Below are 16,823 nucleotides of genomic sequence, written 5' to 3' on the forward strand. Positions count from 1 at the left end.
GGATGTACAATCCACAGATATGGAGGGCTGACTGTAGATGAGAAATCACAAGAAAAGTAACAGTCAAAAAATAACATTCAAAACCACTGCCAATAATATACTTGCAACTCTTTACTCTGAGTTCTTTCTCCTATTTGTGTCTGTACAAGGGATATGAACTGTAACATGACTATATTTCAATGTCTCCCCTTCTACCACGTCTTCTCAAGTACAGTGTAAACGCCCTGAAGGCAGAGGCTGCCATCTTCACTTTTTCGATGCTCTTGCAAAACACAAGGCATGCCAATCTGTTAACAAGAATGAAGGCCAGATATCTTCAAAATTTGCAATTAAATTCTTATATATTCACATCACACACACACACACACACACACACACAGAGACACACTCGAGGACCACAAATCAATCTCAGGTGTCATCCGTAGGTCTCTCACTGGTTAGGGTAGAGTGGCAGGCCTCCGCACCTCAGGGTCTTCCTGACTCTGCCTCAGCACTGGGATATCAAGTGCACACCACTATACTAAGCTCATGGGCACTCGGGACTGAATTCTCGTCCTCAAGCTTGCACAACAAATGTTTTACAGACTGAACCATCTCCCTCCACAGCCAAACTTCTTTTAAATAACATGTATCCACTTTATCTCTGAGGTGTTCATCTTTTATTAAGAAAATGCTTCCTTGTACTACCAATTTTCAGACTGCTTTGCAAATTATGGCAAATCACAACTAGAAAATGGCAAATGAGTGTGACCCAAGAAAATTATAGATCTTCAGGATACAAAGAAATTCTTCTCCAACAAGCTGGATACAAAGCCATTTCCCTTTTCTAGAAACATTTGCTTTCAGGAATAGTAAATTCAGGGAGGAATGGCTCACTATTTCCTGAAAACTAATTCTGTCCAGAACTTGTGACATGTTTGTACCTTGATTTCCTGCAAATGAAAATACTTTCATGATCATTCTTTTGTAGTTATCACTCATCACTGAGGGAGTAAAACTTTAAAAAGTATTTTCCTCTCCTTCCTCAGTTGTAAATGCCTTATTTATAATTATAGAAACACAGCAGATAGTTAACGTTACCTGCATAAGGAGCCAACATATTAACTACTTCTATTCGGTCAATATAGATCATGACTCCACCACTAAAAACAAACAAAAATGGAAAGTGTGAGTCAGAGCCACAATAATAATAAAGCACCTCAAAGAAGTTACAGACAGACCTAGGGAGAACTTGATAATCTAACAACACTTAGGGAGAACTTGACAGAGTAGCTTAGAACATAAGAGAGCTTGATCCCTTTTAAAATGCATCTGTCCTTCTATAGATGTCAAAGGTGCCTTAGTAGGTTTGTAGAAGCAATACTAAGCCATTTAAACCAGGTAATGGATTAAAGCCTGCCCATCCTTCGCAGCCCTCACTTGATACATAATACACGAAGTATATTCTAGTGCTATACCGGCCTTGTTTCCTTTCTTGGCCTCAACCTTTTTAGGACAACAATTCTTAGAGACCTTTAGACCAAAAGTGTAATCAGGAACTTCACTAGAAATATAAATTCTATTAAAGAACTACTTAATGACTCAGAAACTCTCAGCTGTCATTTAACATTATAAAGAGAAGTGGTGAAATGATTTTGTTTTAAGTAATCTTTTATCGAACATCAATTCAGATCCAAGTTCTGGGCCATATACACAAATTCTAATCCTTACAACAATTCTAACATAGGTCTTATTCCCTGACTTAAGAGAATTAAGCTTAGAGAAGCCAACCAAGGTATCAGTGGAAGGCAAAGGCTATGTGGAGCCTATACTTTCTGCTTCAATTTCCTGTCAATTAAAATAGCAACTCAGGTGTGATAATGCTAATATATAATTAGTCTGTTAGCTCTGAAACTCCATTTCAATAATACTCTCAGATGGAATGCTCTCACTTGCAGCAGCTTCATGAAAATAACTCATAGCACAGAGGTTTCTGTTCCTGTTATGTCTATATAGTAGTGTCATAGTCAGGCATGGTGACATATATACCTATAATTTTAGGGTTTCAGGAAGCAGAGGCAGTAGGGTTATTCCAAGTTTGAAGCCAGCCTAGTCTACATACTAAGTCTTAGGCCAGCCAGGACCACATAATAAGAGTCTGTGTCATTCAAAAACAAAACAAAACAAAATGCAAACCAAGGTTTCTCAAGTGACTCCAGCTCTAAGAACTTCCTCGGTACTGTAGAATGAAAAGGGTGATGGGCCACAAAGGAGGGAACTTACCTTGTTCCACAAGGCACATTTTTAACTTCATCCGTTTGTAGTGTTGTCTGGGAAGAAAAAAAAAAATAGCTCAACAAAATTTGTCTTTAAAAACAAAACAAAACAAAAACCAAAGCCTGCTGATCTGGCACCATGTTGAATGACTTTAATCCCAGTACCCTGGAGGGCAGACAGGTGGATCTCTGTAAATTCAAGGCCAGTCTGCTCTACACAGTGAGCTCCAAAACTACATAGAGACCTTATCTCAAAAGCAAACAAAACAAATGAGCAAACAAACAAAACACACACACACACACTGCTGATCCCAGAGTACAATCTCGGGAGAGCTGGTGCCATTAAGTACAAGAGAGCCCCGCCATGATTTTAGCCTCCAAAGATCAGCTACTAAGTTAGCCATTTCTCAGGCTGGAGAAATGGCTCAGAGGTTATGAGCACTGACTGTTCTTCCAGAGTCCTGAGCTCAATTGCCAGCAACCACATGGTGGCTCATAATCATCTGTAATAGGTTCTGGTGCCCTCTTTTGGTGTGGCTGAAGACAATGTTATTTTATAAAATAAACCTTTAAAAAAAAGTTAGCCATTTCTCTACATATCTAGAAAGACTTGAGTACTATATGTCTTATAAGTAAGGCTGGAAAGATTTTCTTAAGCGTCTCATTTGTTTAGAGCTGGCCTGAGATCACAAACTACACACCTCCCTTTCAGCAGACACTATGACCAAGGTCTGTGCTCTGCCCTTTGATTCCGGCTATTACTGTTTACAATGATGACGAATGACTACTTCTCCAGACAAGTTCTGTAGGAACCAAAGCTACCCCTGAGCTCAACAGCACAGCTAGTCAAGTGTTTTGCCTCAGGACCCAGTGCTATCACTGGGTTTTGTTCATTTTGCCTTTAATATGAGTGCCAACGCCAGCACTGCTTCTTCCTTCTCGTGAACCAAGAATCTGGTTTTAAGTGCTTTGCCATAGCTCACCTTTCTTTGTAACCTGAGGTTTCATATAGGTTAGCAGTGCATTTTGGGACACATTACACCTTGTTAGGACACAAAATATGGTCCCTGTTATCTAAACATCACAATCCAGCACAAAATCTTTTTTTTTTTCATTTTTCCCCAAAACAGGGTTTCTCTGTGTAGCCCTGGCTGTCCTGGAACTTACTCTGTAGACCAGGCTGGCCTCAAACTCAGAAATCTGCCTGCCTCTGCCTCCCAAGTGCTGGGATTAAAGGCGTGCGCCACCACTGTCCGGCTAGGAAATAAAATTCTTACAAAGAGACCTATCAGTAGGAACAAAAATAACAATATAAATTGAGCTCTTAGGTATTAAGCTACAAGAAATAAAATACTAGTCTCAAAAGCTCTCTTAGCTAGTTCATTAATTAAAAGTACTCAATACTCTTCCAAAGGCCTGGGTTTTGTTTCAAGGCCACAAACGGTGGCTCACAACTGCCTGTAACTCCCATTCCAGAGCACTCAACTCCTCTTTCGGCCTCTGCAGACACTACAGCATGCAGTGCACACACAGCCAAGTAGGCACACACAAATACACAGATTAAAAACTAAAAAGTTTAGATGATCTCTGAAATTAAGTATTAACAGGCAGATCTAGAAAAGGAGAATAAGAACTCAGGAGGGACATCTTAAATTTAATTAACGTCCTATTCAAATACACACAGCAAAGACAAAAGCACACACCCAACACAGACTGGCTGGACTAACTCAAAGGGCACTATTCAAATGAGTGGTCAGTTCTGGGAAAAGAACACAGTGTCATTAGGCTGAGGGCTTTGAATATTTGCTGAGCAGTTTAAGTGCTATTTAATCCATGTTATGTACAATCATAAAATGAATCTTTCAAAAATATTGTCAGAGCAGGGAGTGCTCATGCAAGCCTATAATCCCAGCTATGTGAGGGCTGAGGTGGGAGGAGTGCAAGGTCCAGGCTAACTTGGGAAAGAGCGAGGCCCAACCTGGGGAAAGAAGATACGAAAGCTGTAGCCTCGGAGGTGGAAACTTGGCTAGAATGCTCAAAGCTCCGGGTTTAAGCCCTAGGGTTGATCTTTTAGCACTGGAAAGGAAAAGGTGTTTCCCTGAATTCCTCTGACCATGTAATACAGGTGTTATTCAGATTAGGGGCAAGAAAGGAAGCTAAAGAAGTAACTTGTCTAGGGTAACAAAAACTGGAAGACACCAGTCTTAGAGACACAACAAAGGAAGGAGGTGATCATTGGCTGACCATACAATTCCAGCACAGAAAGAAGAAAATGTAATTCTTTGGTTGAGAGATTGGCATGATGGCAATATTAGAGATAATTCTGGATAAAGTGACAGGAGAAGGCTAATAAACAAGTTCAGTATATTTTATTTCTTTTAAAACATTAAACTAAGGCAATTGTCATTATTCTGTATCAACTTTCAAATCATGAAAAACTAGGAACAATAACTTTTCGATTTAATATCCTATATACTTCTATACATCTAATTCTTTCCCAAATATGAGAGAAGTACTATGTTGGCACACATGTATAACCACAGCCTTAAGGAGATGGTGTTTTGAGTTTGAGTTTAGCCTGTACTGGAGAACAAATGCTAGGACAGCCTTGGCTATACAATGAACCCTGTCTCAAAAACCACAAGAAACAGTGAGTCCACATTTACTTTGTAATTTATAAAAACTGAAGGTTTTAATATAATTTCTCTAAGCAATGCTTTGTTTCTGTACTCATATATGGCATTTCACATTAATAAATATTAGTCCCTTCAAGTATGTGAAACCATTTGTTTAAATAGAGCTGTATCCTCTAATGTTCCCTAAATTCCAAAACATAAATTTATGACCCTGTTCTTAAGAAGAGTTCCTTCCAGGGTTTGTAATGCAATTTTTGCAATTTTGTTTCTTTTTTTGTTTTTGTTTTTGTTTTTTGTTTTTTAAAAAAAGGACATTCCCATTTTGTAACACTGCCTCTAACATTTAAATTTTAGGTAATTAATAATCCAAACAGAAAATTATGGTAGTTTATGTTGAAATCTTTTTATTAATTTCTGATGATCACACAGTATATTTGCTATATACAAATGGTTAAAAATCTATTTACTATTATTACCTATATCTACTTTATGTTACTGCTGCACCATACTGCTTAACAGTGAGTTTCAGGAAGGCAGACAGATTTGCCTGGCTTTGAACAAGATCTAAGAAAGAGCTCGGTCTCACAGTCTGATGATGCCACTGTTAACTTTGGAACTATCAAGAACTGCTGGTGAGCTACAGTCAAAAGAGAGAAACTGGGATGAGCCAATAACAGGCCAGCAAGACACAGGCAGCACAGGAAGGAGGAAGGCATGGGGAATGAAGCAGATATCATCAACCCATAGGTAAATGGATACAAAGTACCAGTTACTGGGTACATCCTTCACACGAAAACATTTAGAAAGAGTAATATAAAATAATTGTTCTCAGGGAAGAGGTTTTATAACCTAAAACATTTCTATTTTTTCTTTTGTTTAAAAATATATCAATTCATTCTATTACAGTGATATTTAATGTTAATTGTATTGCTATCCATAAGATACGGTTTTAAAAAAAGAACCTTCAAAAGTGTGAGTCAGATATGGGAAGCCAATCTGGAAATCATTGTGGCTAGAAAAGAAACCCCAGGCTTCACCACCTTCACTAGCTTCACCAGGCCTCACTTTAATAGGCACAATCCTTCTCTAAGCCATTGAAAAGGACAGAAAAGAAACCAAGGAGAACTTGCTATTCACAGTTACTCTCACTTAGCAGAAAGATGAAGACTAAAATGATAATATTAATAATACTGACTTCTCCCATTTTCTGAAAACTCTGCAGCAGGTTTTAAATAAAACTGAATTCAAACATTTATGATCCCACTGAGTTTACAAAATTAGTTAGAACCCAATCTTATTTTGCAGTCTTGTTATATCAAAGTATATTATTAAGTATGGCCTATGACCAAGATCCTTTTTGCAAGAACCAGATTCTTATTTCAAACATTCTGAAACGCGTCAAAGTACCACATTCATTCAGGTTCCTCATAAATTTGCGTTTAATTTACCAAGCAAAAATGTGAGGCTGAAAAGCTGTGTGTAAAAATTAATTCCTCCATGTTAGCAGTAGGCTGGGAGCCTGCCTCTATAGAAACCAAACAGTTCTAAACCAAGTAATCACTAATTTGTACTCCTAATTGTGTTTTCAATTCTTCTTTTGTTTTGGCTGCAGTAACAGAAAACCTGCTAATACCATTAGCCCGAAGGCAGAAGTCAGTCTTGGCAAGGTGGTTTGAAATCATGACTTGTGCTGTGACAGTTGTACTATGAACTTTCACTTCACATCTGAGTAAATACCAACGTTTGCTTAAGCAATAAGGAAGTCCACCTCCACCCACCAGTGCGGTAACTCCTGTCACACCTGTCTATCTGGAATCCCTAGGAGTCACTCACCTGCACAGATCTGAATGTTGTAATGAAAGGCAACATGATATGATAGCCTGGTCCACTGGGGCTCGTTAGCAAAGCTCCTCCCCTGCAAAAAGACGTTCCAGTTGACAAAACTGTTAAGATCTCTTTTCAACTTAAAATGCTGTGACAAACACTCACTCTTATTCATGTTACTAACCTACTACCCTCACAACAGTCACTCAACAACTGCTACTTCAAACATCCATCACATTTAAAAGTGTGAAAATTCATCCAAGTCCACTGCCAATATTGCACCCTGTTTCATAAGCTCCACCAACCACCTCTGGGTCTCTAGCACTGCTCCTGGGTTCAAAAGATCCTCTCTGGTCCTTAGTTTGCCGATAAATACTCATGGAAAAAATTCTAATGACTCTCAATTAAGGTACCTTAATTGCACATAACAAGAGACAAGTCATAACAATACATTTAATCGCTAAGTTTAAAAAAAGGAGAAAGACAAACTTTCAAGGAAGAAGAAACTTTCTGAGGCTAATGGTTCTTTCAATACATGAGCCCAAGCCTGGGGACATGGTTTCTGTCTCAAGGTAACAAAACCTAGCATGGAGAGATGGACATGGCTGAGATGAGAGCTGAGAGAGAGGGGTTCGTTTATCAAACTCTGCAGTATGGGAACTGTGAAAACACCCCCTGCTAATTTGGGACAAATACAACAAAAAGTCCTACTTTACACAACGAATAGTAAATTCACACAACCAACATCTATCCTTGTCCTAAGTCATAATTAAAAAGATGAACCTTTCCAGGTTCATTAGCCATGTTTTTGGAGTGGTATCTCGGTATGTTCTCTTCGTGGTTTTCCTGTCAGAAGGACAATGACAAATTGGATGGAAATGTGGTTCAGGCTGGTATTTCTTATGCTAGAACTCCATCTGTTAAGACATACCACCAAAAGTATGTATTTTTCTAGGATTCTGGACTGATCTAAAAGTAGAAATACCAGTTTAGGGGGCATGATGGAAATACTCAAAAATCTGCTTGTTTCAGAATAAACTACTATGCCAAGTTGCCCACAAACTGGCTTCTCTTACCAGTTTATACCATGAGGAGCTGGTGGTAAGTTATACTTGATTTATGCCAAATTAGGTGGATGGCAACTGACTTTGAAAAAAAAAAAATTGAGCAAAGTGGCCTGCAAATGTGGTTTTTGTCTCTTGGCCTTTAGGGACATGACATTGCCATGGTCATTAAGACTTTGGGGGACATAACCAGACAATGGGAGATTTTTAATGAAGAAGAAAAAAACCCAACTTAGTGTTGGGGAGAACTGTCCTAAGTTAAGACCAGAGATCCAGAAAAACATCCACAGCGGCAAACTAAACACCTGTACAGTTGTGCCGACTATGAGAAGTCATCTCGGTTGCAGTGACTACTTCTGTCCCCCCTTAGGTGTCTTCACTTCTGCACAGAGCAAACTTGGCACTAAACTGCCAGACACCAGAAGGTGCCCCGCCAAAGGTTAACTCCCAGCAGCCTGGATGAAACCACTTCCCAGGCAAGGCTGGAAGCGCTCCCGCGGAAGAGAGCAACTTCCCGGACTCCACTGTGACCATTGGACCCTTCCACTGTGCTTCTAGAACCATCGCTGGCTGCCCAGGGCGACTCTCACCTGTAGTACACGGCCAGGTGTCCCTCCTCGATCTTGTGGATGGAGGCGTACAGGAGGATCGCCACCAACCCCACCACTGCAGCCACCAGAAGCCGGGCTTGAGTCATATTCATCCTTGTTCCTCCTGAGCATGGGGAGAAGAGGAACCTCAGTTCGTTGAGTGACAGGCCAGTCCCCACCCAGGGAAGAGCCCGCGTACGGTCGCGGGCTGAGGCGGGAAGCCCCGCGCTCCGGCCCCGGGCTCTCTCGCAGCTAAGCGCTCCCCTCGCCAACCCCCTGCGCCGGTGTCCCCCGGCTCGGCGGACGTCGTGACACCTCTTCCCCGACTCCCCGAGCGTTAGGTCCCGACTGAGGGCGGCCTTGATCGCAGGCACTCGGAGGACCGCGACCCCCGAGCCTCGCCTCACCGGTCAGTGACGCATCGCCCCCGCCCGCACGTGCAGCCGCCACCCGGCCCCGCCAACTGCTGCCAACAGCCGGCCCCGCCCACCCGTCCGGTACTGCGGCTGCGCGGGGACGCACGCGACGCAGCCCCCGCCCGCGACTCGCGAGACGGTGCGCGGGCGGGACAAAATTGGCCCCGGGCGCACGCACAGCGTAGTGATTCTAAGTCCCCAGACCAGGATCAAGTCTCCTGGGGTGGGTCACTCGGACAGACGCTGGTCAGGGCGTGCTAGTGCACAGAACCAGCCCCTCAGTGTAGGAGTTGTTCCTTCATCCTTTTGTGGTTCGTCCCTAGTCTAACTGGCAAACACTTTCTCCAGGTACACACCCTGCACTAGGGAAACTACCAGACCAGTCTCAAGGAATCAGGGCTTTGAGTTCAGAAGAGGAAGCTACTCAACCAGTATTAACCACTCAGACTTGGCCTGAATATTTAGTTTGTGCCAGAACGCTACACCAAAGTGCTTTCTGAAAGTCACCAAGAAACAGGATCAGAATGATACACTATGTTGAATGTGGAGGTCCGGATTGTCCAAAACGAACAGTGAACTCTTGATTTTTCATGATGCCGATAAGGTTGAAAGGAGTTGTATGGCAGGATAGGCTAGAACCAGATTTACGAAGTCTAGGATCCATTTTTTTCCGCTGATAGAGGAAATGTATAACAAGGAGACAGCGACTTCATTTATGGCTGTTAGGCCTGCATGTATGTCAGTCACTACATATGTGCCTGGTACCCTCCGCAGTCACAGGAGGGCACTGAATCCCGTGGAACCGTAATTAAAGGCTGTTGTGAACTGCCACATCGGTGCTGGGAATCGATCTTTTTTCCACTGTATTTTAACATTCTATACCACGTGGACCTGGTGAGATGGCTCAGTGGGTAGAGGAGTTTGTGGACTCCTGAGGACTTCATTTTCACCCTAGACCCCATACAGAAGTGAAAAGCAGAGAACTGACTCCACAAGTTGTCCTTTGATCTCCACACATAAAGGCTCATGTCCCACACCACACACCAACACACACTATAATTAATAAGCATAAAAGGTTTAGGGAATAAACCCGCACCATGTGCATGTATTACAAAACAAAAACTAAAAGGAAAGGGTAGAGTTTAGAGATATATGGACACATGGAAATAAGGGCATTTTATTTCACTAAGGGCAGAGACAACTAGAAAGGTTAACAGGTTGAAAGGATTAGCAAACTCCTGTGCAGGAAGATACCAGAAAGCAGTACTTTAGGGGCATTGCATCTGTAACTGGCTGAGATTGATTGAAGACAGACAGGAAACTGGGAAACAGATATACAACAGCAGATACAAGGTTATGTATGATGCTAGTTACAGAGTGACAGGCAAGAGAATCAATTCAGGCCTTTGTTAAGAGCATATCTAGCCACACCCCTTCAATAAATGCACTAACCTATATCATGTATTTGATTTTTATTACCTAGGAATGTATGGGACCCCTGTCTGTTACAGACCAATATTACAGTTTTTCTATTTTCATCTCCTCTGGTCCCCTTTGTTGGCATTCTGTCTAAACTCCACCCTTACAGTTCCTGGCAGCAGCCACATATGCTCCTCCCCAGTTACCTGGCAACAGCCAGGTAGACATGGTCCTATAAAAGGGGCTGCTTGGCCCCTCCTCTCACTCTTAAGCTCTTGCCTCTCTCTTACCTCTCCCCACACCCACCCCCCTATGCTCCCCATCCCCTTCCCCCCTCTCCAGGTGGCCATGACCTATCCCTACTTCTCTACTCTCTCCTTCTCTCTGCTTTTCTCTGCCTCTGCTACCCTCTTAACTTCCCTCCCCATGCCCTAAATAAACTCTATTCTATACTATACTGGTGTGTGTCTGGTTCCTCAGGGGGAGGGGATGCCTTGGCATGGGCCCGCTGGGGCATCCCCTTCCCCAACACCATATCAGAACATATTCTTATAGCTCTTTCTCTTTTTATGATCACAACACCCTTCCCCTGCCAAAAAAAANCTCTTTCTCTTTTTATGATCACAACACCCTTCCCATGAAAAAAAAAAAAAAAAAAAAAAAAAAAAAAAAAAAAAAAAAGCAGGTCGTAGTAGCATATGCCTGTAATCCCAGCTGGGAAGTGGAGGCAGGAAAAGTGAGTTTCAGGCCAGCCTGTCTCAGAAAGGAAACAAAAGAGAAAAAGCAGCTGCCCATGGAGATTAGCAGTAGAGCTCTCACCCAGGAGCATGCAGGGCTTGATGGGAGAGCTGGGGGCACAAACGTGCTCTGGTCTATTACCTGTGCTTTCCTAGTTTATTCTCTGTTCCTCCTAATGTTGCCCATAGAATAAAGTATATACAGTTGATAACTTAGGATTTTCATTCTGAAAGTTGCTACTGAACAAAAAATAAGAGTGGTTTACTAATTCTTCAGAAGAAGGTTTGGGATATCTTGTATGTTCTGCCTCATATCACCTGTCTATATCATGTAGATTAGAAGGTCCTAACATCACTCCACTCGTGTCTCATCAAAATAGACCTCCAAATGTGGCAAATCCTTGTGCCAATGATTGTGATAGTTAAAAAATGCATGATTTCTAGGGGAAAAAAATACTCACACATTAAGACTCCATTACTGAATTGCCATATTAACTTTCAAGTGAGCCAGGTGAGGTGGTGCATGCACTCCTGCGAGGGAGTCAGAGGAAGGAGTGTTACTAAAGTTTGAAGCTAGCCTGGTCCTCATAGGGAGTTCCAGGCTGCACAGTGAGATTCTGTTTTAAAACAACAGAAATAAAACCAAAAGTTCTTTTGACCTTTGCATATAGGTTAATATCTTCTGAGCAAGTAGTACCTAATAAATGTTTACTTATTATTACGAGCCTCTAGACTCTAGAGCTAACGAATGGAGAGTTTGCCTATCATTCAGCTGACAGGGATGGAATTACCATATGTAAAGAAACATTGACACCTAATGATTTAAAAGACAGAAGATAGCCAGGTACATAGATGTACAAGATAGCCATGTAGGCTACATACTCGTAGCTAAGACTTGGGAGATTAAAGAGAGATGGCAAGTTTGGACTAGACTTGGTTAATAGACTTGTCTAAAAACCAAACCCAAAGATAAAAGACAACTCAGCTTCGGATGCACGGAGAATGGCAGCACAATAAAATGGGATGGGAGGACTGTATGATCAGTGTAAATGATGAGTCTTAGTGGTTTTAGATACATAGAGTAGTACTAGTACCTCTGAGGTAAAAACATTACAGTAAGGAAGTTCCTTAACACTTCCCAGTAAGTCAAGTTAGTTCCAGAAGAAAGTACACGGTTGATCAGTAAAGTATATGACTTGCAGGCAGGAGGATCTGAGTCTGGTTCCTCAGAATTCATGTAAAATGCCAGGCGTGGTGGAAACCACCTGTAGTGGCAAAAGTGGGCAGGCAAAGACAAGAAGACCCTGTGACTCACAGTTCACCCAACCTACCTTAATTGATAAGCTCCAGGCCACTGACAGACTCTCAAAAAGTAGGGCAATATTCCTGAAGACTATCCCCACAGTTGTCCTCTGGCTTCCACACATGTATGTACACACAAATAACAAAGTATAAAGAATCTATCCTGTCACTTGTGCTCCTAACCGATCACATTGACCCTTTACATTTTCTCAAACCATATTAGCCTATGGTATTAAAATGAGTAGAGATTCAAAATAATTTTAAAATCATTTAATATGCAAAGTGAAAAACTAGAATATAAAAGCATTTCACATTTTTTCAAACAAAATAACATCTTCTAAATTATTTAACATAAGGCAGAGATCCACAATCTTTTATCTGAAACCCTTAAGTCTAGATGTTTCAGAATGAGGAAATTTTCAGATTTTAGAAAGGTAATTCAGTGCATACACCATACTACATCAACCTTCAAGAGAGTTTGTGGCAGCACATCCCAATAATCAAACACATTAATATTTATGCAGCAAAATAAATGAATATTCACACTAAATGGGATAAGCAGATCCAGTGTCAGATCAGAATAGATCCAGAAGCAAATGAATTTTGTTATCAAGCTTATGAAAACTTTGTTTTCAGAACTTGGATTTTGAGACTATAATTACAGAAAAAGGAATGCAGACCTTTTGAAACTTGTATGACAAGACATAAAAGATTGTTTAAACAAGTGACCCATTTTTACAAATGCAAAAACAATACAATCTTCAAATACAGTATAAATTAACAGGCATCTTCTCTTTGATATTATTAAATGTACACCTTAAATACATATACATATAGCACACAACATAATTCATTATGGTCAGCTGATATCAAGGGCACAAAAGTCCCATCCCTTACACAGGAAAAGGACTCTATTAAGTGTGTGAGTAAAGATGGAATCATCTGACTCCATGTGATGCTGAGAGCAACACAAGGAGGCGGGGCTTCGTCTTCAGGAAGAGCAACTTTACTTGTGAGCAGTCTCTTCCACAGAAAAGCCATAGATAAAACTTTACTTAAAATGAACACTGGATGAATTTTCCATTTCTGTATACTAATACCATGTTGGGCCTTATGCTGAAAATTTAGACCTTTAGAAGATTATCTTTTTCATCAGCTAAACTAGTAGTAGTATTTTTCCAATTTTATAAGATAAGCAGGTCACTAATGATCTCCCTAATTAGCTGCGGTGTTTAAAAAAATAATTAATTTCACTAATTTGCTATAAAATCCTATCTGTTCAGAGATCATAATTATTAAAAACAAACAAAACACCAAGCTACTGTGCTTGTAAAGTCACTCATAGTTTCTGATCACAGCCATCTCTTACACGGACTGGCAAGTGAAGAATGGCTTCAGCAAGTAAAGATGACTTTGGAGTAAGTGTCGGAACAGCTTCATAAGTTCCAGGACAGTGAAGGAGTGTTGAGTCATTCTGCTAACCAACTCCAATCAAGACTCTAAAAGCAGGCATGCAAAGTCACAATTAGCAATTATCCGAATGTAGAGTTCACTTTAAAAAATTTTTTTAATGTTTGGACATTTTATAATCAAAATTTAAGAAGTTAAAAACTACAGAAGTTAAAGTTTGAATTTAGCTTCCTTTATCTTCTGGGAACTCAAAAATATTTTAAAGTTATAAAAATCCAAGTCAAATATTCTTAAGTGGAAAGACAAAGAGTTGTATCAAAACTAAATGCAGTGAATTTGCTAAGATTTTAGAGTAGCTTCTCCCAGTTTTAACAAATCAATAGTTCAAAGCAACTAAATCTTGATACCGCTTTTATTATTAGCTTAATCGATCTTATATGTATCAAATGCAGTAATTACAGAGTAAAACTACCATCTTACTAAAAAAAATGTATTGCTGAAGCAAAGGGGTACATGCATTCCCATTTGGAAGAAAGCTTAATCTGACCGTGGACACTACCATGATGCTCACTGACGACACGAGACTACCACACAGGACAGTTAGTATTGCAGAGTCAACGGAACCTAGAATCACCTCAGAGGAGATTGCCAAGGACAGCTGGGATCAGCCTGATTTCCTTAACTAATATGCCTAAAAGTTGGCAGCACCATGCCAAGGGCTGAGCCCTGTACTATACACATATGAAAAGGTGAGCTGAGTGCTGCCAGGAATGCAGATATTCATTCCTCTATACTCCTGAATGACTGTAGCTCTTACGTCTACCTACTTCAGCTTCCTGCCTTGACTTGCTCATAATAGTGGTCTGTAGACTATAATTATAAGCAGAATAAACCCTTCTCCCCTAAGTTGCTTTTTGTAAAGCTAATTTGTCACAGTAAGAGAAACCAGGATAAACATCGCTGCATGATAAAAAGATGGCAGTTTGAGGTTCAAAATATTTCTCAAATGTTCCTTTCTCTGAGTTCTATTCAAATATGTGTGTGTACCCCAATATATGTACTACACACACACACACACACACACACACACACACACACACACACACACACACACACCAAAAGCCAGACATGGCGAACGAGGAAAATGAACCTTTTGTATCCACTGTATCTCAACTACACTCCCATCTCCACACAAAACTTACCATCACACTACTGCTCTGGTCCTCATTTGCTTCACGAATAATAGTACTTAAATGGCCAAGACAGGTCAGATTTTCTTCTATCATTTGTGCTAACGTCTCTCTGATGGATGAAAAGAACAAAACCATTTCAAGTTCAGCAAAGGAGCCCCCGAGTGTTGCCTCCTTTCTGATCTTCTAAGTCAGGATAACCACTTTCTGCAACCAAGCTCCCCAGCAAAGCTGCTTCTGCTGTCTTCAGTTTCTTCATCTCTCCCTCTCAGAGACAGCACCCCACTTCATCTAAGCTACTGCATCTGCCTACTCTAGGAAGTCCACCATAACTCTAATCAGATTTTTTTTTTAAAAGAGGTGGTACTGGTAGCAGCCTCCCACCCTCCCTGCTGACGAAGTACCAGATTAGGGGAAGGTCCCTTGGTATAGACAAATGGAATACATTTTTGCTTGTTTCTGGATTGCTTTCTTTTTCTTTTACAGACAGTAAAACACCAGCATGTTCACTTCACACACAAACATAGGGGAAAGAGTCAAAGTGCAGTCTGGCCTTCAGAGATCCAGGAAAGAAAAACTGGTTTGAAACCACAGACAGTAGCAATGAAAACAAGCAAGCCGATCGATGAAAACAGCAGATGAAAACCATGAACAAGTATCCCTGGATTCTTGTATGTGAAGGTGGCCTTGACTCTAGCTTCTCCTTTCATGTCTCTTCTTCCATATGTCCTCTGCCATCATCCTTCACCAGCCCTCAGTCCCTCCTTTATCACACTGTAAGCCACAGGTAACATCCACTGTTAGCTTAAAACTAAGTACTGATTCAGAAAATTTCATGCTAACAACTTCCTAACCCTTGGTAATTAAGTACCAGAGGTACATTAAAATTAAGATCAGCTTTCGCTTAACAGGAAACAACCACAAACTCAGATTGGAAGTTACCTAGAGAGGTGGGAATTGGGATTAGCATCCCTCCCAAGCCTAAATGCCTGGAATGAAAACAAAGGATTAGCAAGCATGTACTAAATTTTACTTCCTTCAGTTCTAATAGAGAATCTTCTCAAGTCTATAAAATCACAATCTCCACTAGACTTGTTTACATGCTCATATTGGGCCACACAGTTAGTGAGCCCGAGACCTACCCTGGAACTCGGGAATACCTGCGAAATACCTGGGAGCACTTGCATTCCTGCTATGCCCTTGCTCTCTCATAAAGGAAGCACAGAGCATGCCACTGCATGACCTCCTGAGCAGCCATGTAACATGAAAGCATGTCTGCAAAACTAATCATGGGCAGACTTGTGGGAAGTGCTTGGTGCTGTGGAGGTCTCCACGAGCTGAGAGAAAAGCGACAGTGCACAAGCTAGCAAAGAGCCTCCTGACCACTGCACACCTTATGCTGGGAAAATAACAGACAAACAGACATTCAGCTTTTAGCAGAAGAGGAGGAACTAGAGACAAAATGCAGGGCCGCAAATCTGAGTTCTTACTTGCAAATGATTTAAAGCACTGAAAAATTTAATTTAAGAAATAGACCTCACAACTGTATTAAGAGAACTTGAGTACCAAAAAGTACAAACCACAAAAAGCCTAATTTCTTGTTGAGATAAGTGGTTAGTGAAAGAGTACAGTTTGGGTAAAGGAAATTGATTCTTGGGGGCAGAAACGGCTTAGGGCCTGGATCGAGCTAACACTTCTTAGGATCCCTTACTGAAATTTATTTCCCAAGCATTTATTTTACATACATTGTTCATCTAAATTTTCACATTAATTCTATAAGACATTCTCATTTTAAAGTGAAAATATATGAACACTAAAAAACAACAGAAAAAAATTACTCAACACTATTAAAAAGAAATAATGAAAACTGAGCTCTGAAGCAGGGCAGTGGTGGTGCACGCCTTTAATCCCAGCACTTGGGAGGCAGAGGCAGGCGGATTTCTGAGTTCGAGGCCAGCCTGGTCTACAGAGTGAGTTCCA

At 40.9% G+C, this 16,823-nt stretch overlaps 2 protein-coding genes across 4 annotated transcripts in view; both read right to left on the reverse strand.

Annotated features, from left to right (window-relative positions):
* The window catches only part of Erlin1 (ER lipid raft associated 1), a 36,168-nt gene extending 27,303 nt beyond the window's left edge, over positions 1-8,865 (reverse strand). The window contains exons 1-5 of one of the 3 annotated variants that reach the window (XM_021196041.1): positions 8,777-8,865; positions 8,370-8,493; positions 6,725-6,806; positions 2,263-2,309; positions 1,081-1,142 (exon numbers count right to left, since the gene is read on the reverse strand). In XM_021196041.1, the coding sequence (XP_021051700.1) occupies positions 1,081-1,142; positions 2,263-2,309; positions 6,725-6,806; positions 8,370-8,482 (304 nt within the window). In that variant the 5' untranslated portion in view covers positions 8,483-8,493; positions 8,777-8,865. The other 2 variants (XM_029541456.1, XM_029541459.1) reach the window with 2 other exon arrangements.
* A 3,668-nt stretch (positions 8,866-12,533) lies between these two features.
* The window catches only part of Chuk (component of inhibitor of nuclear factor kappa B kinase complex), a 35,315-nt gene continuing 31,025 nt past the window's right edge, over positions 12,534-16,823 (reverse strand). Inside the window, exons 19-20 of the mRNA XM_021216299.2 lie at positions 14,856-15,029; positions 12,534-13,742 (exon numbers count right to left, since the gene is read on the reverse strand). Of these exons, the coding sequence (XP_021071958.1) occupies positions 13,713-13,742; positions 14,856-15,029 (204 nt within the window). The 3' untranslated portion in view covers positions 12,534-13,712. The remainder of the gene's footprint in view (positions 13,743-14,855; positions 15,030-16,823) is intronic.

This window comes from Mus pahari, chromosome 1, assembly GCF_900095145.1.
Source record: "Mus pahari chromosome 1, PAHARI_EIJ_v1.1, whole genome shotgun sequence".
Taxonomy (NCBI): Eukaryota; Metazoa; Chordata; class Mammalia; order Rodentia; family Muridae; genus Mus; species Mus pahari.